General features: G+C 40.3%; 1 protein-coding gene across 5 annotated transcripts in view; it reads left to right on the forward strand.

Annotated features, from left to right (window-relative positions):
- The window catches only part of oxr1a (oxidation resistance 1a), a 176,026-nt gene that overhangs the window by 134,783 nt on the left and 14,844 nt on the right, over positions 1–26,399 (forward strand). For all 5 annotated transcript variants that reach the window (XM_069194898.1, XM_069194895.1, XM_069194897.1 and 2 more), the window contains 7 exons: positions 235–342; positions 1,698–1,811; positions 10,735–10,887; positions 11,776–11,960; positions 13,644–14,431; positions 17,353–17,521; positions 22,127–22,292. In XM_069194898.1, the coding sequence (XP_069050999.1) occupies positions 235–342; positions 1,698–1,811; positions 10,735–10,887; positions 11,776–11,960; positions 13,644–14,431; positions 17,353–17,521; positions 22,127–22,292 (1,683 nt within the window). The remainder of the gene's footprint in view (positions 1–234; positions 343–1,697; positions 1,812–10,734; positions 10,888–11,775; positions 11,961–13,643; positions 14,432–17,352; positions 17,522–22,126; positions 22,293–26,399) is intronic.

A 26,399-nucleotide genomic window follows, 5' to 3' on the forward strand; every position in this document is an offset into this window, starting at 1 on the left:
GTTTTTCGTGTGTTGGGTGAATTGTAGGTTAACGGACAGGATTGACCAGGCATGAAGAATACAGGAGTGAGTCTGAATTCTCCTACTCATCGGTCAGCTATCATCACAGCTGTCCAGAGTTATCTCAGAGCATGGCAGCACCTGGCTTTGTGATAGCCCTGCTAAGGGTTTTTCTTCCTGACAAACCAAAGAACTTGCATGATGATTTTTTTTTTGCGTTTCTTTTTTGTTCAGGTGGAATCAAGGGACACGTTGAACAGCATTGCATTGAAGTTCGACACCACTCCCAATGAGCTTGTCCAGTTGAACAAGCTTTTCTCCAGAGCAGTTGTCCCCGGTCAGGTACAGAACATACTGTCTTGTCATATTTGTGCAGCCCAGCAAAAGGACAGATTTTTCCTGGCTATGTTCCTTAAGAAGTCTTTAAAGACACAACTCCATCTGATCTGATTGCTCCATTAACATACAGAATAAAATAAATCAAGCATTTGCTTTCAAGAGGTATTTTGTGTTATTTTGTTCACATGCTCAGTTTCACAAACAGCCTACTCATGAGCTGTGTGTCTTCCAGTAATCTTTATTAAAGACCTGGGCACTTAAGAAACAAAGAGGATCATTCTGATTCTAAAGTGCTGTACTTGTGGATGGAAATTATTTCTGTCATCAAGATTCTTTTGCTCGGCCGACATTGAGCATGCAGTGAAAAACCTATTTTCAAAATGTACCCCTGGTCTTGAGCTTCCACTCGACTTCTCGAGATTGCCTGTTGGGGTGCCTCTGGAGTTTTTCATTAGCCCTTCATCAACACCAAGAGTGCAGCATATCCAAATTCAATTGTTAAATGCCTGAATGCTGTAAAAATACTTTGCATGCATTGTTCTTGGTAGGCTCTATTTGAAAACTTCTCTTTTGTCCTGAAATAATGAAAAACAATTTTGGAAAACCCCCACCCTGTCATATTTTCGCAGTACATCTTTAGTATGTACACTCCTATTTTGTTTGTTTAATGTCAGAGTAATTCTTCAAAGCTTTAACCTTTTATGTGAAACATTCATTTGGGTGAATGTTAAAAACTGGAATTTAAGACAGACCCAGCTGGGGGAAATGGCCATGTCTGTGGCTTTACTTGTCCAGTACATGGGCAGCAGGCTGAATTCATTCACAGTTCTCGTCTCCAAAACATTTTGAGAGGGAGGTGGGGTCATAACAAATTAAAATAGTTCTTAAACCCCTTAATGAGAAAACAGGAGCTCAGATCTTTACTTATTGCAAATTGTGGAAAGAGCAGACCCGAATGGCCCTGTCCTTAAATCTTCTTTGAGTTTTAGTCCTTCCCCTAAAATGAAAATGAGCCACATGCTGCAATTCTCTTTCCTATTGAAATAGATTAAAATTTGCTGAAAGCTGCCTCAGCCCAGAGGGTCACATTTGCCTGGCAAATAGCTTTCACTGTAGCGTAATTATCTCTCAAGTTCAAATTTCATGTTTCTCTTTCTAAAGAAGATGGTAATACAGTATATTGGTATTAAAGAATTGGTATTTGTTCTCTGTTGCCTGAGCTTACAATACATTTAAAAGTCACTTCATAGTAAAGTCATGCTCTGTAATTTATCAGGATGTTTTCCGTACTGTCATGTCTTGTGATTTCAACCTGATGCCAGTTCTTCAACAAGAAGACTTCTGGTCCTGTTTTGCAGGTTCTGTACGTTCCAGACCCAGAGTACATTTCCAGTGTTGAGAGCTCTCCCTCCATTAGTCCCATCAGCCCTTTGTCACCAACTTCATCCGAGGCAGAGGTCGAAAAAGTCACGGTACGCAGACATGTTCGGGGAAACGCCGCCGAAGGGTTTCTGTCATCTTTGGGAAGTGGGAGTGGGGACTTGTTTCTGTGAGATGAGCCCCATTGTCCATCCAGGTTACATTCCAGAAAAGTCCAATTGATATATATAGTGAAGCAGCAGTAAAGGAATTTTGTCCATAAAAATACAGGTTAAACATTAATTTGCCTAACAAACCCCTACCTACAAACAATAGTACAAAAATGCTTTTTATACCTTATTTAAAAATCCTAACACACAAAAACATTTCTAAATCTTATACTCTGTGAAAACATTTACCTATTGCCGTTTTAGAAAGATGTATTCCCCACAAATAAAAAAAAATTGTGCCCTATAAGCTTAATTCACATCTGTATTTTAAGAAATGTAACATTTTTGTGAATGGAAAAAAAAATGTTTTTAGAAGTACATGACAGTATAAACAAGCAATTGTTGTGTTACTTCCAGCATAGTAAGATTTGTGGATTGTAACACAATGAAGCATGTCTCACAGGTATCTTAAAAAAGTAAGCAGAGTCCATTTTGAGTGCTCCTGGAACCTGGGAGAAGTACTTGAGCGTTCTCATGTTGGAATGTATTGACAAAGAGGAATTCCATCCATTGTCTGTGGGCAGCTAATGCACCACCTGTCCTGGAAACAGAGGAATGGATGTCCAGTTCCTGATTTCTCTGCCCTGGATGGGATAGCAGTCCAGCGCTAGGGGAAATGGACAATTTAGAATACTCATTCCTTCCCAGCATGTCTTTAGGAGGTTTAAGGAAGCCAGAGCTCCCAGCGAAAAAACAGCTGAAACCATAGGAAGAACACACTGACTCCTCACAGACAGATGCCCAAGGATGGGATTGAACCCAGGACCCCTGAGGCAGCAGCTGTAACTGTCACTTCACAATTTCACCCTTACAGGAATTCTTGCTTCAAAATTCAGCGCACGCCTCATCTTTCCTGTTTCCTGCTATCATTAATCTCCTTTCTATATACTGTGGATACTTGCATGGACACACAAGTGCGCACTTTGTTTAATTGAGAGTATGCTTAACAGGAATGAATCTGAAGTGTTTCTGTGAGGTTCCTGTGATCTTGTTAAAATTAAATTTCCATTAAAAAGGAGTCCCGGAATGCATGACGATTAAACTCAAAGTCATAGTCTTTTAGCAAGTATAAATGTTCAACTCATCGTGACTTGCATTAGAGTAGAGGTATTGGCAAAATATTTTTTTTCAGTCAGCCCAGCATTGTAATTTTCTTTATAATTGCCACTTACTATGTGACTATCTTTCTAGACAGTCTAAAGTGACATTGTAAATTTTAAATAAACACTGAAACTTTTTCAATCAGCTTCTGTCACAGAAACAGGATTTTTCCTTACTGTTTCTCAGTCCAGGCTCAATGTGATGAAGGGGGAGTTAAGCTTTAGAAAAGCCTTCTCGACATTTAGAGAACTTAATAGGTTTATGTAATATAGCCTAACAAGCTGGTGATTATACTCTTTTAATAAAATTATTTCACAGATGCAAAGTCTGATGTTCTGGAGAGTGATACAGTATGGGCTGTGATACGAATTAATGATTTAGTCCAAGAAGTGCTGAAGTTTTGAGTAATTATTTAATTGATTTTTAATTAGTTATTTTTTATACAACCGAAGGAAGAGGTTCAGAATGCATCTGTGCAAGCAACATATTAGACTGGTTGTCATGCTTGAACTGATGCTGTATTACCAATTAAGGAATTCTTTTACATCCTTACCATTGGCAGTGGTATTTTTTTCATATTGCAATGGCTTTCTTTATTGATGTTTTCGAATCATGTGCTTGGTGGATAGGTCAAGTTTCTAAACACATCAGGAAGGTCACTGTCTCAGTTCTGTCTCTTTAGAGTTTGTTTCCTAGGTTAAATTTAGTTTAACCTGTGAGATGTTTTTTTTAAAGTGGTGGTGATTAAACGTTTAATGTTCTTTTTGTCTAGGCTTGGATTTCATTTGCTTTCTTAGAAATGGAGTATGACAGTTTAAATAGATCTTTAAGAATTCGTAGTGGCTTTGAGACTTGTTTACTGGATTAATGAGATTATTGCCAGTAGTTACTAGAAGATAAAACATTTGGAAAAAATAGCTATGTAATTTATGTAAGAAGCCAGATTAATATGCAGTTGAATTTTTAATATGAACATAGTAACATAATATCCTACAATGAATGTATATCCTTAACACATCCTATCCTTGAACAGACATCTACTGTAGTTCTATGACGGAAATATCCCAGCACCCTGCAGGAGAAGGCTGTGTTTGCACTCATTATAATGTTTGGCAAGATACTGGATTTCTGTCATTTCAAAGGAAGAACAAGTCATTTCTGTTCCCAGTGCCTTCTGTGCCTCTTGACGTCGGCACTGAGCCTTGCTGCTTATTCACTGACCCCTTCCTTTACATTTCCTCACACGTCCTGCTGTGTTGTTCTAAATATAGGGACTATAACCAAGTGAGCGAGACAGGAGAGGCCACTTTAATGGCTGTCATAGGGCGTTTTCTTCATTTGAAGAAGCAGGAGATTAATTACAACACGCCTGTTTATTGCATTTATGTGAGGAGATTATTCTTTTTTTTTTATTTTGTTGCTTTTCTGTAGGAAAATGTAGGACCTAAATTACTCAGCAATTAGTACCAAGGATTTAAATGCCTAGGGGTGAAATTCATGATTGGTTCAGCGGTTTCATTTTAAATTGAAAAAGATGTTATGCTCAAGAAAGCTAATAAATTATGACTGCAATGCATAATGTTTCCACTGTGTGGTGCTACAGATTGTTACAAGTTTAAGGGTACTGGTGGTTTTAGAGGGTTATGTTAAAAGAAGTTATTATAGCGTTTTAAGCTGATAAACATCAAATATTAAAAATGAACAAGTAATAGGTTTATTCCATGCTGAAAAAAAGAAGAAAGAGAACACAACGTTTCGGCGGTGGAGCCTTCTTCAGGTGTTGACACCTAAAAATACTAAAAATAGTAAACTTTCAACAGAAGCCTAGAAATCCTACAGTAATTAGGCATTCAATTAACTTTCCTATATTGTTGTAGGTTTATTCATTTCAGATCATATTTACCCAGTGCCATTTCAAATTTTTGAAACAGCTATGACAGGTAAAATGATCTGTTTTTCACAAAGCTTTTTCTTTTTGAAGTGAAACATGGGAAATTAATCTCTGCGCTTATGTTTTCTGATAATGTACCTGCACTTTTTTTTTCCAAATTTAGAAAAAACCTACATTTTGCACTTGTTTTTCAATGTGAAAGAGCAATTAACTGACCACACATAAGCTGCCCAAGACAAACAGGAGAGAGGAAGCAGCGAGGTACTCTTAATTTGACACATTCATCGACTTTTGTAGTTTCCTTTCATATAATTGCGTTTCACACCTCCCCTGCAGTTTGGTCCATAGTTCCACAATTCTTCCTCCTCTTACTTGTACTTATCTGGGCAAAGTCGCTTCATAAACTGCTGACAAGGTTTCCATTCATCCGTTCATGTATATCTAATGGTGTAAAAATAAAAAAATCATCCTCCCAAGAAAATACAAAAATGTGTATCTACTGGTCTGGGGTTTTGCATTGCTGGTAGCGTTGGACACAAAACAAAACTCAGAGCACATAACTGCCCCCACCCTGGACAGGATGGCAGTCCATTCCAGGCAGGGGGAGGGACTCTTTGGTATGTGATTTCAAAACCGATCACAGTTATCACAGAGGAGGCTGTTGCAGATGCCTGACTTCACGTAGACAGATACCTGCACGCTCAACACTAGTACCTGGCGTGGCCTCCAAAAACTGACACTTTGCTTATAATAATAATAATTATAATAATTGCTTACACTTATATAGCGCTTTTCTGGACACTCCACTCAAAGCGCTTTACAGGTAATGGGGGACTCCCCTCCACCACCACCAATGTGCAGCATCCACCTGGATGATGCGACGGCAGCCATAGTGCGCCAGAACGCTCACCACACATCAGCTATCAGTGGGGAGGAGAGCAGAGTAATGAACCCAATTCGTAGAGGGGGATTGTTAGGAGGCCATGATTGATAAAGGCCAATGGGAAATTTGGCCAGGACGCCGGGGTACACCCCTACTCTTTTCAAGAAACACCCTGGGATTTTTAATGACCACAGAGAGTCAGGACCTCGGTTTTACATCTCATCCGAAGAACGGCGCCTGTTTACAGTATAGTGTCCCTGTCACTACATTGGGGGCATTAGGACCCACATGAGCTGCAGGGTGAGCGCCCCCTGCTGGCCCCACTAACACCAAGTCCAGTTATCCAGTTGGTTATGGATGGGGTGCAGAGCATGGGGTGTTCTCCAAATAGAGAATAGTAATTATTTGGAAGAACGCCAATACATAACGACTGAAAAGAGGGAGCTCAAGCCTGAAACAACAGAAAAATAATTTTCTAGTGAATAATGATGAGGAGCCTACCAAAGGTGCACTGTTCAGAAGGGTGAAAGCCCTCAGCCTCTGTAAATCTCAGGCGCACAAAGTATGCACAATCTTATATTCTCTCTTTGGTATACTGTGAGAGAATGCCATTGGTATACTGTGAGAGAATGCATTACACTGTGACTGAATGGCCTGCACGCAGTCCTCATCCATTCTGTCAGTGCTTAATGGTTTCAGCTTGATCCAGTTATCTTTAATGGCATTGCAGTTATTCGAGAATGCCACTGATGGACTTGTGTTGTAGCCTGGCTCTTAATTCCAATGAATGTGGCCTTTTGATAAGTTTAGATATTAAATAAGTCTCAGCTGTTCTTTTGCCTCTTCCCCACCATTTGGAAGACTAACCGGGTTCACTTGTAATTGATTCCAGTCTTTCAGGAGCATATGTGAGCAACTGACCAGTTTGAGATTTGAGTGGATTTACTGTATATTGTGTCTACTTAATCTCCTTGTTTTCTGTGACAGATTCAACATTAATAAGGCCTGATAGGTAAAACAATTAAACCACAAAAAAGCTTCTTATTTAAAGGAATGTTTTCATTATTATTCTTCCTACCTTACATAGGTCAAAACAGTTGTGTAATGTTTGTGCTTTGAATTGCTTTGAAAGAAAGATGTTTAAAGAATAAAGCCACCCTTAAAACATAGTACTGCAATGAGTATTGTGTGAAATAATGTCTAAAGAAAGATTGGAAAAAAAACTAAAGGAACCTCAAGATGCCTTTGAGATCAAAATGTCTTTCAGATAAGATCACTTTATTGGCCATATACAATTTCTTCAATAGGAATTTGTCTTTTCACATACCCCAGCTTGCTCCCCATGAGACACACAGGCACGGAGAGAAGCTTGGGGTCAGAACAGGGGTCAGCCATTTATGCAGCACCCCTGGAGCAAAGGAGTAGGATTCCTCTGCCGGCCGCGGGATTTGAACCAGCAACCTCCCCAGCCACAGGCACAGATCCTTAGCCACAGTGCCACCACTCCGCCCCACTTTCCAGTTATTAGTTATCCAGATATCTGGATAACTCAAGACTACAGACAAATAATTAGCTGGCCTTTGCGAAAGCAAAAATGAAAACCAACCTTGCTTAAAGGGCTTTGTTATTTCATTAGAGATAACTGACTGTTTTACTTTTTAGACGGTAGACTTTGATTCCCCCAGTTACATTATGATGATCATATCCAATATAATTATGGAAGATGCTGTCTTTGTTTTTCCTTCCCAGTCTTGGTGATTTAATATTGCAGTGCAAATCCAAAATGTGATGTTTGATTTAATTTGTGAGTTTGAGTCAGAGGAGCGTGGAAGTCCTGATGGAATCACTGTTAAAGTCTGAAGGAAGCCAATATTCCTTCAGACTTTAACTAATATTCCAATGTTCTTTTTCATGTTTCTTATCACCATTCCCATATTTCAATGTTTTTATTTATTATTATTACTAACAGTTCATATACATTTAATGAAAGATCCCTGTGTCTTTCTTGATGTCTTTCTTGTGTTTTTTGTCTTGAGGGTCTTGTTAAATTCTTGCTCTTTTACAATATGTATTTACATACTACATGTCAGAATGAGGATGCAGGACCACACATATCTGCAATATGCTGCCTTTAATGTTGGACAAGAAACCTATATCAGTGTACATTAGGGGCAGTTCTTATAGATGCCGATTATTTAATGCATGGCTGATGCAGTCACTGATATTTTTACAGCACAAAAGATCTTATGTACTTGTTATCTCCCACACAGTCAAATGGGTTTTATCTGTATATGTGAAGTTGCAGTGCGTACTGTATGTGTTAAAATGCTGTGTCATGTTCAAAAGAAAGTGCTTCTCCAGAGACACGGCAGTGGCTCAGAATATTTTATTAATGGACAAAGAGAAATTGTACAGCAGAGCAGCTTTCACACTTTGTGAAGCATGAGTGGCTCAGCCAAAGTTAGAGATGCTTAAAACGTAAAGTTATATTTAGATAGTAAGGCGATACAATTTAGGTTTATAGGAGTGTATAGGGGTATATCTGTAGTATTCCTTATACTGGGATTATCTCTTAAAACTGAAGTTGAAAAGAATTCAGATTCGTACCACTATAACTTGCTGATACAACTATACGAACTTGACAATGATGGTGGTGTTTCTTCTTAGGCAGGTTGTTAATAAATCATAAGTGTTCAGTACAGAAGCAAGATGTTTTGTCCTACAGCTCTAACATTTTGCTTCAGATGGAGCCTAACCTTCAATGTTCTATCTATCCTGTGCACCAGACTGTTGGCATTTTAACCACTGTAATGCAAAAGAGGTCTTTTAAAACTCCAAAGTACAGACTCTTGTACATTTGTTTTGCATAGGTTATCATGTATTTTGAATAGTGACAAAGATCATGGGGTTTATCTCATGACAACGTTTATGTCTTATACCATAATATTTATTATAATGGTGTGTAGAAATATACAAAACACCACAATATAGTCAGCAACTTTGAACACAAATATTGAAAACAATATTTTGGGTATGTAAAGTTGTCATTTATGATTCAAAAACCTTTCTAAAGCACTGCTATAGGCAGAAATGGGAAAAGTATATCTGACCTAGCAAGCCGTTGCATTTTAGCTGCAAAGTATTGACTACTGCATGTTGAATTTTGATACTGTAGTGATATGAATTCCAGCAACTGTTGTTCCAAGCTTTTCTTTGGGTGGGAAAATTAAAACGACCCTCTCAATCAGCTTTGGAGCGTTCTGTCTAGTCTATCAAGACACGCTGTAAGTTGGCTCTGTTTTATTTGTCCTTCAGCAGGCGATATTAGTCCTTTTCAGCTGGTTTTATGGCTGTCCTCCACCTTCTTTAGGAACTCTAGGATTCTGAAGTTTGTTGTCAGTACACAGCTTCTTTTGACATCTCCTTTATGCGGTTATGCTACAGGTCTTCAGACTTCACCAGGTCATTAAATTGTTTCATAATTGTAATTAACTGCAAGTATGTTTTAACCTTTTCACCTTTACTGTATGTGCTTAATATTAAAGTGCTCTAAAAGGAAAATAGGCAATTCTCAAGTGTTTAAAATATCGTTAAACTCAGATTTTGCATTGTCCTCCTGCTTCTTCATGAGTTGTGCTTTCGAGCTGATAAGGTCGGACAAGCAATGGTGTGTTGTGATTAGTCTATTGGTGTGTTGTGATTGGTCTATTTTTCCTTTTCTGGGTAACTGGGATCAATTGATTAACAGTAGTTTCTCTGAGATATTAATATAATTAAATCTGATAAAGGCTGTCCAGGAAAAGTTATGAAACCTGTTATTTTCCATCCACTACATGGTGGAATACAGCATGTTCATAGTTCAGCAGGGTTTCTAAAAAAAACTGTAGGTTCACAATTTTTTTCTGTTGTGGTTTAAAGTTAAATACCCTCCGTGTGGCACTTTGTAGATTGCATGCTAGCTTTTAGACCCATTCTTATATCTGTTGGGTAATTTATTCCAAGCTTTATTGTCCAACAGAAAGTACAGCCTGCATGGTGATTCACGGCAGCAGTGGTAATAATTGTCAGGCCTTTCTACCGCATTGACATGTAAATGAATAAGTGGGGACAAATACTTATCATATTGGTTCTTCCACTAGTCTTTTCCTTTCATGCAGTTAAGGCAGTCTTTCAGTATATTTAATAGCACATGCAGGAGGCCTCAGGAAAACTCCATTTCAGTTTTTTTTCTCATTCTGTGACAGTATTTTGCCACATTATCACTTGTTTTGGCGTTGTTGACCTGACAGTGTGAGGACTGAATCCTGTGCAATGCTGGACTATACTGTAGTGATAGGGAATGCATAGTGTCATTCTTTCTCCTTTGGAACAACACGCAGTTTATAAAAAAAACTATCTAGGTACAAATAAGGACTGTAGCAGAGCTCTTTCTCGTCAGACACATTATACTCTCCCTGCTGCTGTCATCCGTGCAAAATCGAGACTTTTTTGTATTTTGAAATTAACAGAACTGTACTCCTCAAATAGGCTGGCATAGTGTAGCGGTAATGAGACATGTAGCAGACAGGTTGTGGATTCAAGTCCCTGCTGTAGACTCTGCTCTTGTACTCTTTAATTAGGCACTTTACCCCAAATTGCTTCAGTCCACTGAGCTGTATAAGAGGGGGACCAGCGTTAATGAGGGCATAATCCCTGTGACAGACCAGCGTCCCATCTGGGGGTGACTGGGTTGGGGGGGGGTAGGTATTCTCTTGTCCACTTAACACAGGAATGAGGATGAGCCATGGCCTATTGAGCCACTGTAGTTCTGATATGGGCTTTATGTTAACCGTTACTCCTCAAATGCAGATCCATAGACACAAGAACTCATCAAACACGGCAGATATCCATGTCCTGCTTGTTGAGGGTCGGCCTTTATGTCCTCTGTACAGGATTCGGATGGAGTCCCTAGGAAGGAGGCCACCTCGTCCCCAGCTCACGCCTGCACCCGGCCAGCCAGAGTGGTATCGTCCACCTCGGAGGAGGAAGAAGCGCTGACCGAGAAGTTTCTTAAAATCAACTGCAAATACATCACGGATGGCAAGGTGCACCTCTTGTCTCAGCCCACTGGAGCACTGTAGTGTAGCAGTAAGAACGTGAGAGGGGGCTACAGCATGCACTCAGCATGCTTCCACACCACATCACTGACAGTGCCTCCTCTTGGACATCCTAGAAGGGAGAAAGGCATAGAAAAGAGCTACTTATTCAGATTCATGTGAATCTGGAATCCTGTGTTACTTACGTGGCAAGAGGCGTAATAATTGGTAACTAATGATTATAGGGAAACAGTAGCAATTGTACTGTAGGTGTTCCTCTCGGTGTGTGTGTGTTCGGGGGTCCTTAGCATCCTAAACTCCTTAAATGGCACGTGAATACAGTGGCAGAGCTATCCATATGCGAGAGATGGCAAAAACTGAGGTTCGTTCTGTAATTATACTTTGAAATCTGGCCTGATTTACTTTTAAGTGAGGCACAACAGCCCTTTGTTTGATAGATAGCTAAAGTAAGAATCCACTGGGGTTTAATAACTAGACAGAAGCTCCAGTAATAGTATGTATTATGAGAGTCTTTGAATCTTACCATGAGAGTTACCACATCTTAAAGCCTGATTACAGGTTTTTTACAGTTATTCCGTTTCTTGCTCCATTTGTTTTCGTGCCCATTATTGTTTTTGCTGCTTGAAGAGCTCCCTGCTGACTCCTACAGTCAAAAACAGTTTCTTGAATGCATGAGTGATACAGAATGTGAGGTAGTGAGGTAGAAAACTATGTTCAGTCTCCCAGAATGCTTTGCAGAGTGCTTCACAAATGGGCATATGCAATATGCTGCAGTGCCGCACGACCTCATGGTCAACTTTGCAAGCCCTTTTTCAGAGGTTGCACCCATGTGCTGCTGCAGCTGTTATGCTTTAACTGATCGTGGTGTCTTCTTAGGGGGCAGTGAGCGGTGTGCTTTTGGTGACGCCCAACAACATCATGTTCGACCCGCACAAGACAGACCCCCTGGTCCAGGAACACGGCTGTGAGGAGTACGGCATCATGTGTCCCCTGGAAGAGGTCATGTCTGCCGCCATGCACAAGGAAATCGTGGACAGCAAAATCAAGGAGTCGTTACCTCCGTAAGAGCTGCTGCTTATTGTACTGCCTCCCACTTCAGAGTACAGAATTCACCCCAACCAAGAATCCAAAAGATGCTTATCGTTAGTTAATATGTATGAGTCCCCCAGTTATAGGGTTTAAGAAAAACTTGGTAACATAGCTTGGTTATTTTCTCTGGCTGGGGCAAAAGAATGCACTCATTTAACAAAATATGGAAACTGTATTTACAGCCTTGCTGCACTTCATGAACCTTCGACACATTAGTTCCAAACAACAGATTCCTGAGCATTTTCTTCACTATGGAAGATTGTTTTAATGCATCAGTTATATTAGGTACTATAGGCCTGATATAGAGTAGAACATCAAATTATTTTTACGAGGTTCAACGTATCCCATCCTAATCCATTTCTCCACATTTGCTAACTTATAATGCATTACCAGAGGTAATAGTGTGGTGGATTTATCCATTATAGTATTTTCTTTTTATAACCCTTGTGCATTGGAATCTTGAATTTTCTATGGCCATCCAGTTTGGAATCGCTAATTGTTTTAGAACTCAACTCTGGCAACAACTCCCGTGTCATCTAGGGAGCAGGTGAGGCCTGTAGCAATGCACATGCCCCACAGTACCAGACAGGGGTGTTAGCACCAATCAGAGGAGCAGGGCCTCTCTCCCTGGCATCAGCGCAACCCTGCAGCACCTGGCGAATCACAGGAGTCTTCGTACTGTCAGAAAGCTAGCTGATCAGCTGGGGCTAACTGGTCCCATTCCTAAGCCTAGTGTGCATTGCTGACTCACAGTCACCATCGGCTAGTGGTATTATTATTTTTAAACAAATGTCGGAAGTAACAATGTGAAAGGCATGAGTGGTACGGGTCACATGGCGCATTTGAGTCAAACGCCGTCACTTACAAGGCATGTCCTCCGTTAACTGGAACAAGCGGCAGAGATGTGGCACCTGGGTCTCAGGGATGCTTCCCTATTCTATAAGGCAAGTGACAGTTTAATGATGTCATTTGGTAGCGTTTGACACTGATATATATTATTTGCTGTGTGGGAGAAAGGATTGTTGTATTGAAAGATTAAAAGGATTGTGGTAATGTCAATGCTATTGTAAGAACAGTCAGAACACATCTCAAAAAACTGTCAGCATGAAGATTAATACCAATAGCAAATGTCTGTGTGTGTGTACTCTACTAGAAGGGACCTAGAGCAATGACTGTTTATAAGGGATACTGCAACACTAGAAGGAGTGCAGAGGAGTGTAGCCAGAGTTGTATTTGATCTTCTAAGTGATTTTTAATGGATAAAGTGAAATAAAGCTTTTCAACTTTGAAGGAAATACAGGGGAGATCTGATCGATGGTTTTAAAATTGATAAAAAGAAAATGGCAGAGTCAAAACAGACCTCTACTTCAAGTTCCTCACAAAGATCAAAGAGCAGGCTGTAACTGCCGATTAAGTGCAGCTGAATTCAGGATTTAAAACAATCAGGTGGTACTTCCTAAACCAAGGGTTTTCAGGTTTGTAGAAAACACTTGGTCAGTGGTGTTTTTATATCGAGTCTCAGGAGGCTTTGAAGATAAGTCTTGGTGATGTTCTTGGTTTGTGAAGTTGCTTGTATATTGTGCAGGTAAGCCAGATAGTATCCTTTTACAGTGTATGTAACCTTACATTTAGTCAGTGTGCTTGTTACTTCACAGAGATCTAGAACATCTGGCATCTGGGAGAGATCCCTGTCACTTAAAAAGAATACCACGCAGCAATACAGACGAGATGGAGCTGAGACTTCGGGATACAGGGAATGATAGCACCAGCACAGCTCCACGGAGCACAGAGGAGTCCTTGTCGGAAGACGTGTTCACGGAATCTGAGCTCTCCCCAATCCGGGAAGAGCTGGTGTCTTCTGACGAACTGCGGCAAGACAAGTCATCGGGAGCTTCTTCAGAGTCTGTTCAAACCATAAACCAGACTGGGGCAGACTGCTGCCTTGTCTCCGAGACTGGAGAGCCTCCCAAACCGAGTGCTGAAGACACCCCCACCCAGGACAGAGGTCTTGTCAGGCACAGGGCAGAGGGGGAGAAATCGGAACCGGCAGGAAATCCGGAGGAAAATCCGCCCCGGAGCCAAACCCCCAAGCAGTCTCCGATGGGGTCCAAACAGCACAGCACAGACAAAGAACCGAGCACACCAGCCTGCAAAGACCAGCATTCCAGCTGTAAGGGCGACGCGGCCAAGTCGCGCGCCGGCTCGGACTCGCAGGGCCCCGGAGCTGCGGCCGGAGACCCCTCCGGCAGAGAGGGCCCAGAGAAGAGCAGCCTCAGCAGGGAGCAGAGCTGCGACTCGGAGACCGAGGTGCAGGAGTTACGAAAGCTGTGGAAGACTCACACTATGCAACAAGCCAAGGAGCAGAGGCAGCATGTCCAGCAGCCACACAAAGAAGTGAAACCGAAGCCAGGGAAAGTCATAGAAGGACTATTGCCACTGGAAGGTATGTTAAGGTTTGTGTGGTGGCGCCTTTTAATGAACAGCTACTTTAAATGGTTGTCTTCCAAATATATGGTTTTGCTTTGTGTTCTTCATAGGTAAATGAGCCCAGTTTTTATATGCAGGTGACTTTTTTTTTTCACAGTACTTACAGTTCTGTCCAACATTCATTATCTTCATCGTGCAACTCCAGGGCAGTAAGCCAAAGCTCCCTTCTAATTCACATAAGGTTAAAAGAATACTGTTGATTGAAACCTGGATTAAGAAGGAATTTGATATTTATGTAGAAACACGGAGCCGTATATAAAATGTTGCCAGAATGATCATTTGTGGATCTCGGGGCTAATAATAATTAAAAAAGTCATGGTGTGTGATTAGTTTATCATACCAATAAAAAAAATGACTTGGTAACACTGGTTACACTTCTTAACAAATATATTTAATAACTTTGCAGAACAATGACAATTATAATAAAATAAGTACTTCACAACATTCACAGTAATTGTAGAAACAACACAATAGAAAATACAGCTGAAAAGCACAGCCACCCAAGGCAACCATGTACTGTGAATGATTACAAGGCTTCATAAGCTCTGCAGACACCACGGCCTTCCCTTAGAGACTAGGGAAATAAATCTAAGGATTGGAAACCAGGAGTTCAGAAACCTCCCCGATCAAAACCTAAATGCCAAGCAGAATAGCTGTGAAAAGTAATTCTCAACGGCCTTAATTATCACAAGAGCCAGCTGAGCTCCACCTTTTTTGTATCTTGCCCTGTCCACCTCTCACTGTGTACTGGAAAGGCTTTTCCCCAATTAAATTACCCTCATTGCTTTCTGTAATCAAAGGACTCCTGCCACGCACTCACTCCTGTCTCCTGCTTTAGCGCTTGTTCAGCTCCTTACCTGCTTAATCCAAGAAACCACCTGATACCAAAAAATAAAGCCCCTGTCCTGGGTTTGATAACAGTTTGCTTGTGTACACAGAAGGCATTGCAATAGCAGTCAGTCAAAATAAGATATGAACCCTGGATACTGAATCCATTACTGAAGAGGAGCACTGAACTCAGTCAACAGGTTTAGAGTGTACCTTCCAGATACCCCTTGCACTAAAGAGCTAGTTACTGTAACACACAGGTCACAAACGTCATGTCTGTCCTCAGATACTATAGTAACTTTGAAAAGTATAATGAGAAAATCCTGTTCTTCGTTAGTTTTTGGGATCGGTACAACTCTCCTCCTTCTAGTACCTCATTCTTCAATATCTTACAGTATTCAACCACTTAACCATTATTACCACGTATATTTAGAATGTGCTGTGCAAGTGGCATATTTGATGAAAGCTCAGCTTATTACTCTCTCTTAAGTGCAGTGCTTCTCTATTTTATAGTAAAATTTGTCTCATCATTTGCAAGGAAAATGTACCGTTGAATTTGTCTGAAATGCAAAACGTTTTCCTACTGCTCATTTCTACTCTTCCTAATATCTCGGCAACAACTGCATTGCCATTGAAGCACCTCGAGGATCTCGACTAGCTGAATTGTATATGTAACAGAACAGTATTGCTCATTCTCATTCATTGTAAGAGCTCACGCAAACTGGCACGTACAAGCATGGACAGTGTTAAGACAGCCATTAACTTAGTCTTTGTGTCTTTGGGAAGTTGGATGAAGTCGATACACCTGGTGAAAACTCCTACAGAGTTGTCTGGATAGAGAGAATATGCAATATGCAAACTCTGGGAGGCAAGCATCCCAGGCTTAATCAAACCTGCACACTCTGTCACTCTGCACAGTGTTCTTGTTCTGAAAAATTAATCTTTAAGAGCTGGTGAGCCTCTGCAATGAATTGAGCTGGTGTTTCATGGGTAAGTGACACTGGGAAAACTCAGCACATGTGCAGTTTTAGATGCACGCATTATTTTTCTTCCTTTGCTTTGTTCACATAATCATTATTGCTCAGCAGTGCAAGGAACGTATCCATGTCATACTGTACACTGAAATGTATTCTCTAGAAGGTTTTTGGGAAGCATGCCTTTTTAATGATTAAAGCCTAGATCTGAAATGTATTTGAGGTTATTACTGTCGGTGTAAATAATTAGGATTGTTAATTGGAAAACCACTAGAGATGAAATTATTTCAAATTGAATTTCCTCACAGTGGAGTTTTAAAAAACCTGTAGTCTGATCTTGTCCGATATCAGGAGCTAAGCAATGGTGAGCCAGGTCAATGCTGGGATGGGGGGGACTTCTGAAGAAAACACAGGTTGCTGCTGTATGTGGTACTGGTTGACCAGTAGGTGGCGCTCTTTCGTCTGGGCCGGAATTTTCAAACCAATGCCCCAGTATTATTAATGGGGACACTCTGCTATAGGAGGTGCTCTTTTTCTGACATCAGGACCTAACTTTACTTCTATATTTAAAGATCCCACACTAGCCCTGGCAACCTGGCTACAGTTTGCTCTGCATGATTTGACCTAGAGTTTCCCCTTAATTCAGTTTGTGCAGTAATTTATCATTTCCATAACATTTCCATGATCTTTCATAATTTCAGGCAGAAAATATTTGCATTACATTGTCTTGTACAGTTATGTTGGTATTTCAAGGGGTTAACAGTGATTTCACGTAAGTATCAATGACTGGAACGGCAAAGACATTATGGCACAGCCAGTCTGTTTGTAGATTAAATTAAATGTAATTAAATTAAAGTGCTGTTACACGTTGACATCACTTAATCTAGCCTGCTTTCTGATGTCTAAGTTACAAAGACCTGGTCCTGAAGAAAAGTTATGTCTTCCATTTTTTTTCAACCTTATTTTTTATCACGACAGTTTGAAGGTGCTTATTGAGATGGTAGAGTTGAGCCCAATTTGACTGGTCTCCTTGCTCATCCTGACCTGAAACCCCTGTGCGTCCTGAATACTGCAGGTTCTGTCGTCTGCAAGGAGAAGAGGAGGCACAGATCTCACAAGTTTCTGTGTCTGCGGGTTGGGAAGCCCATGAGGAAAACCTTTGTGTCCCACGCGAGCGCGTCCATGCAGCAGTATGCACAGAGGGACAGGAAGCACGAATACTGGTTTGCAGTGCCGCAGGAAAGGTGAGACACGATTACTGTATGTAATACTGGCAGACGCTGTTAAAGAATCACCTGCCACAGCAGGAGAATTCTTCTCAGTAGTTACTGTGTGTCTTCTTGCCTTTCCCAAGATAAGGCCCTTATAGCCTGCTCACAGCAATAGAATTTGCATGATGATCAAGCACAGGTTCGCATTCTATATTTGGGAGTAGTTGTAAACAGCGTCTTGGAGTGCTTATTACTTTGAAATATAGTGGTGTGTTTTTACTGACTCACTTTAGAAGAAAAAATAAATTAATTTTAACTATTTCTTGTCTGTTTTGTGATTTGCCTTTATACATTAATCATTTTTTTCACATCGTTTTTTTTTTTAAATCTTTGTATAACATAATCTCTTCAAGTACAGCGCCTTGTGAAGGATGTTTTTGTTTGAAATTTGCTATGCAAATTGTTTGGTACTTTATTACCATCTTCTTCTATATGGTACTTTCTGATATCCCTGAATAATGACTTTAAAATATAATTGTTGTAATTTTATCATGTATGATTTGTTGAATATGCTGTGTTATACTAGAATGAATTCTAAAGTTTCTTAAGTGCCTTTGTGACCTGAAATTTAATTATGTGATAAGATTAATTCTTACAGACTTCCATATATTTTTGCTTGCATCACGATTGCAACACTGCAGCTTACTCTACCAGAGCAAGTGCAGCTGTGTTCAGACCAGTGTGTGTCCTAGCTTCTGATACATTAAGCAGAGTGAGAGTACCTGACCCATCGCTGGATGGGACCAGGGACCCTGATTCATCTCAGGGCTGTTCTACTCCCAGCAGTGCTGATAGTGCAGTCAGAGCATACCGAGACATACAGCCCTCGTGTTTACTAGGGGATTGATTCCACAACCCTTAAAGCACTGCTCCCACTTACAGTATACGTGTGCTAGATTAATCAGTGAATTTATAACAAATAATTGCATATGACATTGCATGTGACAGCCATGAGTAGGTAGGGTAACCTTGAAAATTCATATTTCATAGTTTTCCTTACAAACCTTTGGCAAATTTGTACAAATGTACGAGGCTAAATGTACTATGTAACTAAGCATAGGCTAATGTTTTTACTCATGTAAAATACACTACTTTATTTCAGTACAGCCTTAAGTGAATCAGTGTCATTTTGTAATTCTCATGGTAACTGTAGGTAAAACAGCCATGCTTTAGGGGGAAAAGGCTTAAGGATAAGATGGGATACGATCACTTTATTGGCCATATACAATTTCTTGTATTAGGAATTTGTCTTTTCACATACCCCAGCTTGCTCTCCATGAAACACATAGACTCACAGACAGGGAGAGAAGCTTGGGGTCAGAGCGCAGGGTCACCCATTTATACAGCGGTCCTGGAGCAGTTGGGGTTAAGGGCCTTGCTCAGGGGCCCAATGGGGTAGGATTCCTCTGCCGGTCATGGGATACGAACTGGCAACCTTCCAGCCACAGAGCCACTGCACCGCCCAGGGCAGTCGACATGGGTTTCTGTGTAAAGCAGCATGCCAGACACAATGTCCCCTTTCTGCTGCTATTACTGATTGTATGAAATGACTGAATTTCACAGTCTAAAGTTTCCCTGCAATTTACTGTATGTCAACATTTGTGTGTAACAGCCTGTCATTTCAAAGAGGATCTGTTATAGGGAAACAAAGCTGTATTATAACCACAATTTTGCAGCAAATTAGTCTAAATTGCTCCAACAACTTAATCAAATTAGTCGTCTCATAAAGGGTCTGTTGTTTACCCCAAATCTTCAACTAAATAAGCCATGACATTATTTTACTGTTCTGTACCACAAGCACTTTGATATTTGATTACGGTAGCTAACTGGAAAGAAAAACACATGATTTAAAAAAGACGTTTGTACCAGCTTTAGTTAAGATAATAAACTTTTATTCTAGTTGTGACATTTCAAGAAATGTACTGACTTGGTTTTGATTCATCTTATTTTGTTGTTTTCATTTGTTTTGTATGTTTTATTGTGTAATACAGTTGATTGCACATGTCATGTGTTGCCAAGAGCAGACTCCTGAAATTCTTAACTTCCATATAATTTATAGGAATCTGAAGTTAGGGTTACGGTGACACGCTGTTCATTTAAAAATCTGGCTCGTTTTTTCTGTACTTCCCCGTTGTGACTGAGACAAGTTGCAGCATGACAGCAAAGCAAGCTTTTTGTTTTTCAAAAAGCAATCACAGACTCAATGAGCAGTCTAGTTTTACTGCATTTTTTCAAAATTCATGCAAAATGCTAACTGATGCATGTCCCAGTTGGCTGATGACACAGAAGATGCGCATACAATATCAAAACAATCCTGAGTACGCAGAGATTAAAAAAATATGTTTTCGTTGTTATCCCATAGTACACCACATACTGTAGGAACACTCAGTAGCAAACTGGCACTACATTCTGTTTCTGTTCCTCTGAACATATCTTTTGTTTGTATTTTTCTAATTGTTTCTCAAAAAAGCATTACTTTGTACCTGACTTACAGGGAGAACTTTTTTGCACTGAGGGAAACCTCTTTTGATGTAGGGCAACTTCATACTACATAATACTGGGTCCTATAAAGGATTCTTATTGTAGAAATATAGCAAGGAGAAAATGTTGGCATTATACAGTGTTCTCAGAAAGTACCGAGACTGCAAGGCAAAACTTATTCTTGGTTTACAATCCAGTAAACTTGTATTTATGATCATGAGATTAATACAGTACGAATGATACATGCCTTATATGTTTGGTTAATCATATATTTGATAATAGTAGTATGAATATAAACTTTGTTTTAAACCCAGTGATTTCAAATGACCGTAAGTATTGGTACTCATTCACATTAAGTATAAAGTCAGTATTTGGTTGTATATTTGGTCTCTTTGAGGCAACAACTGCATGAAGTCTGAGTTTGAGTCCTTACTGCACCTGTTCTGGGGGTGTTCCATTTTTCATTAGCATGTAAAATTTCTTTCTTCACTGTGCAAAGTCCAGACTCAATAGGATTTAAATCTGGAGATTGACTTTGCTTTTCCACTGGAGATTTTCCACTTTTTTTGGCTTCTGATGAATGACTTTGTTGCATTTTTGTATGTGTTGTTCATTGTTGTGCTGCATGGTGAAGCACCACCCAGTATAGAAGCATTTTCTCCTACAACAGCAGATGTAATGTTTCTGTAAACGTCAGAACTCATTGTGTTGCTGTCATCTTTAGTTACATCATTAATCAAGACACTTGCCAGTTCCTGAGGCAACCATGTATGTCTAGGCCATGACGCTAGCTTTCACAGAAGAGGTGGTGCTTTTTGGAGTGTCGGTTAATCTTTTTTTCTGTGTCTTTAAAGAATAAGCTGTGGAACAATCTTTCTTCACTTTAATTGATATTTTCACAAATATTTTTTTTAAATATATGAATGATATGGAGATGTATCAGAATGCCAGTGCTTTTCTGAAGTGAAATAAAAAATGCAAGCAGCTGACTAGTTCAATTCATGAACTCAAGAAAATGTTGAATTGTGCATTCAGAATTGTCTGTCTTCACTCACCCTAGAGCTTTTCATTTTAATAATTGCAAACTTTAAGGAATCTTTAAATGTTTATTTAATTGTAGCTGCAGTAAAAAATGAAAAGTGTTTACCAACTGTATATACAATTAAAGTTTGTAAGTGAAAGGCATTGGACGATTTATAAAAAATGTAATTCACTGTTGCTGTCTTTGTGCTTTACTTGATTCTGGCTAAAAACTCCATTATAACTCTCTGCTAAACACTCTTCAAGATGATGAAGCAAGGTGCAGAACAACGATATAGCAAAATAAGGTGTGATGTAAACATCCCAGGACTGTTTCTGAGGTGCGTTTTTAGAAAGTGCTTGACAGCTGTCAAGTCCTTAGGCTATCTTCTGTCATTTTCACCTGGCTTCTCTCTACCTGGAGTTCGGCAGTTAGCCTTTGGCTAAAACTGTCTCATTGTGAGCGATTATAAAGTATTGTGTGCCTGTCAAGTCCTTTGCCAAAATGTCAGGAATGGATTATGTGTGTTATTTCATAGTGTTGTGCAGAGTGCAAGGAAGGAGTTATGGTGGTGTTTTTTAGCTTCAAAGGAACAAGTAAAGGTTTATTCCATGCTGAAAAGAAAAGAGTCACAACGTTTTGGCTGTGCAGCCTTCTTCGGGTGTTACACCTCTTCACACCTGAAGAAGGCTCCACAGCCGAAACGTTGTGTTTCTTCTCAGCATGGAGTAAACCTTTACTTGTTCCTTTGCAGCCTACGCATGCTGATGCAGCTCCCTGCTTGACCGTTTTTTAGCCTCATGGACAGCATTACTGTTTTTATCAGTACAGCTGTCGTTGCAAAAGTTGCTGCCTTTGAAGAAGACTCAGATCTTATTTCCCTCAAAAGTTCTGAAGCCTCAGAGCTTATGAGTAGATGAGAAAATAACTCGGTGCGGCAGCGGAGCATCGTGCGTCTTGTCTCAAATGCCACAGCGCGACACCTGGCCGCCAGCGCTCCTCGTTGGCATCCGGGTCGTCCGGGCGACCGATCTCCTGCAGACACTGTAGCCTTTCGCCCGCTCCTGTCTCTCCAGGTCGGACCATTTGTATGTGTTCTTCATCCAGTGGAGCCCGGACATGTACGGGGAAGGAGCTGGGGGCCTGAGCCGGGAGCCCGGGTTCATGGTGGTCAAAAAGAACGAGGAGCCCGAATCGGCAGAGGAACCTCTGGCTACTGACGTGACAGCAAAAGAGTGGGAGGTAGGGCTGTGGGACATTCATTACTATCTGTGTCTTTCTGCGTAATTTTGATATTTGGCATAGATACTGTTCGTCTAACTGTGGTTTGTCTTCACACATGTACAATTGTGTGGCAGTCACTAGTCCGTATTCGTCTCCTGGCATGATCCTCTCATGTCATTAAGGTGCGTTTTCTATAGGTCTGTGAAACCTTGGTTTCTTTGCTGAAAGGCTTTGCTTTTCCAATGACTGTACTGTCATTGAGGTATCCAGTTTTGCATGAAGTGTTAAAAAGCATCTTTGACATGCTTTCTATCAGGCTAAACTACATCAGCATCTATGGCAATGTGAGAGCTGATTTTGCATGTCACCGATATGGTTATCTATAAAACAAGTAAACATAAGTGTATTTTATTTGTGTAATATTTTTGTATTGCATGAATGCTTTTGTGTTTGTCAATGTTCATTAAATCTCTTGTTTTAGTGTTTTTTTGTTTCCTAATGCCATAAAGGTGTTTTATCACTTGAAAGGATTCACTAAAACGGTATGTAATCATGGGCCCGTTACTTGTTAAATCTATAATAGGATGGTCAGATGCTATTTAAAGGTAAGGGATTTTGCACAGGTCGCATTTGCAAGAGAGTTCTGACAATGCACTTAACTTTCTAGAAGGTTAATTGAAAACACTTGAATAAAAAACACCCCGGTCTCAAACCTCTGGGTGAGAGATGCATTTGTCCCCAGACACTGTTTTTAATGACCCTGGATTGCAGCGACTGCAATTCTTTAAAGAACATTGTCTTTGTCTAATGGTTGACTATTTAAATTTAGGATGATCTGTGTAGACTTTTACTAGTGTATTGTGATGATTAAATGTTTATTTTAACCTTTCTGTATATCATAACTTTCGGGGGGCAGTTCTCTTAAATACACGCAATCGCAAAGAAACACATTTTTACACCTGCCTGGTTGATGGTTTCTTCATTAACATTATTAATACAGGTAGTCATGCTTTTCCCTGACAGGAAATAATAAAAAGATGTTTAAACTAGAGGTTTCCCTACGTGATGCCGAGTTCTGTTAGTATACTCAGCCTTCCAATTCTTCTGCAACTCTCGGGGGGGACTGCACAGCGGCATGTATCTACCATGCACTGTTGCTCTTGTTTCTCTTCGATCGGTAGCCTGCCAACATGGAAAAGTCCAGTGTACTGTATATCGATGAATTATTGTTGATCATCAGCTGAAGTGAAATAATGGAATCATTCAGAATAGAAGCAGCAGTATCTCCCTGTGAGTAGTCCAACACTCGTAATTTTGGGGACCATGTTGCAGATAGATGATTCAGTAGGTGGTGCCGATTGAGCTCTGATATATGCAGAGGCTAGGGCCCTTCAGCTTACAACAAAGTCTAATGATTAGCTCTATGTGTCTGGTTAGTGCTAGCAGGTTTGTGCTGTACACATTCTCTCTGTTTAGGGTGAACATACAGGTGACTGACAAAATAAAGGAAACACCAACATAACGTGTCATTGTAGGGCAATGGGCCACTATGAGCTGACAGAACAGCTTCAGTGCACCTTCGCGTAGACTCTACAAGTGTCTGGAGCTCTACTGGAGGGATGATACACCACTCTTCAACGGGAAATTGCATCATTCAATGTTTTTAATGGTAGAAACCACAGTTTGGGGCGCCACTCCAGAATCTCCCATAAGTGTTGAACTGGGTTGAGATCTAGTGACTGGTATACCATGGTATAAGGTTTACATCATTTCCCTACTCATCAAACCATTCAGTGTCCACTCGTGTCACTGGATGACAATGGGGGCACTGTCATCCTGAAAGATTCTACTCCCATCAGGACAGAAATGCTTCATCATTTGATTCACGTGACCATTTAGATTGGCTTTGTATTAATTGGCAGTTACCTTGCCCTCTAAGGGGTTGAGTGGACCTAAACCGTGCCAGGAATATGCACCCCACACCATCACAGAGCCACCAGATCCCTTCACCATCAAAAAAAAGCAGTCAAGCCTGTAGGCTTCTTTTGGCCTGCGCCATATACAGAATGTACTGTACTCATCCCATTGTTGAGAGCAGAGTGAAGGATGACCCATCTGACCATATGACTTTTTTTGCACTGTTTAGTAGACAATTGCCCGTTTTCTCTGCACCACTTTACAAAAGTACATTTTTAACTGTAACAAGGGTTTATGCACTGCAACCCAACTCTCGTTTTTTGTATTGGAATCCAAATAAAATTATACTTTTAGCCAAACTAGTGGTAATTGTGATGCTGGCCCCTATATGCCACAAATCATGCTTATTTCAAGCTGCATTCCAGCTGATGAAACTGCCTGCGCGCACCTTAGATTGACATTTGCAGAGAGACGATTCAGAGTGGCTCGTCTGTTCTGCCCTGTATTCCAAACCAATGCACGGACATCGTGGTCGAGGAGTACTGTGGAATTTAGTCCACAGTTGCCCCTAGCTGACGATGTCTTTTCCCTTCGGCCTCCATGCCAGCATCACCTCAGCCACTGCTCCTTGTGAAACATCAGCCAGCTGAGCAGCTGTTGTCACTGAAGCTGCTGCCACACGTGCCCAACAATCACCCCTCTCTCGCAGTCCTTAGATCTCTTCTTGCAGCCATGGTAGCCAAAATAATGGGCACCTGGCCCTGCCCAGCATTTTTATACATGACCCTAAGCATGATGGGATGATAATTGCTGAATTAACACAGGAACCACACCTGTTTTCAATATGCTTTGGGTCCTTCATTTACTCAAGTGTTTGTTTCTTTTAAGCAGTTACCTGTATGTCACGTGAACATACAGTATGTCAGGCCAGGACAGCCTGTATTTTTCCAACCCTTTTTTTTCCAAGGTGTCATGTTTTCAGCATAGGGAAATACACGCACCCTATCAGTATGGTTCAGTATGGTACGACAGGCATGGTAGTAATTCTAAATTGAAATGCCTATCTCAGTAGACTATTATTTTCCATCTCCTAGCAAGTTACTCTGTTCAGACGTAGTGAAAGTAATGAAACAACCTTATCACTCTGGGAGCACCTTGTAGAAACAGGAATAGGAAATTGCAACAGGAGTCTGTTCAGAGTTTCTACCAATGACAGCCTGAGAGGCAGCCAGAAACTGGACATAAGAGACTCTCTTGAGAGGCAGGGGTATGAAATTGATACATGACACCAAGAAATGGATACTTGAGCTCCGGCTTGAAATTTAAATATTAATGCAGATAAATGATGTAGGAAACAAAGTGGACTGATTTGTTCTCATGGGCTTCACAGACTTTGAAAAGCCACTTGATCTTGTGATTGGAATAAGTAAAACAATATCCTTTCAATGTCTCTCGGTCCTATGAGTAAGCATGACTTTTAAGCAACATTATATTTTAAATTCCTTTTCCTCTTTAAAATAATACAAAAAGCTGAGGTTCCTGAGGCATCATATTAATAATGTTCAGCTGTATGGTATCATACACTCTCAATCCGAGTACTTTCTTGAAACGATACAATTTTTGCCCAGATACCTGTAATAGAGGGACAACGTAGGTACGAAGTGTGATGAAAAGAGTTTTATCTGGAAAGGTCTGAAGAATTACAGTAGTACTTTTTTGTGCTAAGAAGTCTGCGTTTTCTCTAGATGGTGTGTCCCTGGATAATGTTTTTTTTTTAGTTTTACTAGTAGTTAATATACCTAATACACAAAATATCTCATAGCAAAAGCACAAAACAGTGAGCTATTAAAATATCTAGATTTGGGTGCTTTGATGTTAATATTTCTTTCGTTTTCATTCGGTATTACTTCTGTTGGTTTTATTACATAAATTGCAGAATCAAATCAGGACCAACGTAACCGACGTCTGTGCCGAGTTGTGAATATAATAGTAATGGGCGACGTATCTTGACGAGATGTTCTGGTGACGTTAATTGCCTATGTAATAATTTTATTTCTTTTAAGGATGTAATTGGGTTATGTTGTAGACTTTTTCTATTTTGTGCGAATCGTTAAGCGACACCCTGGGATCTTTTAGAGGAAACGGCTTGTAATTGCGTACCCTTACACTGGCATGTGAATAGTTTAAAAAGATGTGTCTCTCTCAATT

Source organism: Lepisosteus oculatus, chromosome 10, assembly GCF_040954835.1.
Source record: "Lepisosteus oculatus isolate fLepOcu1 chromosome 10, fLepOcu1.hap2, whole genome shotgun sequence".
NCBI classification, from domain to species: Eukaryota; Metazoa; Chordata; class Actinopteri; order Semionotiformes; family Lepisosteidae; genus Lepisosteus; species Lepisosteus oculatus.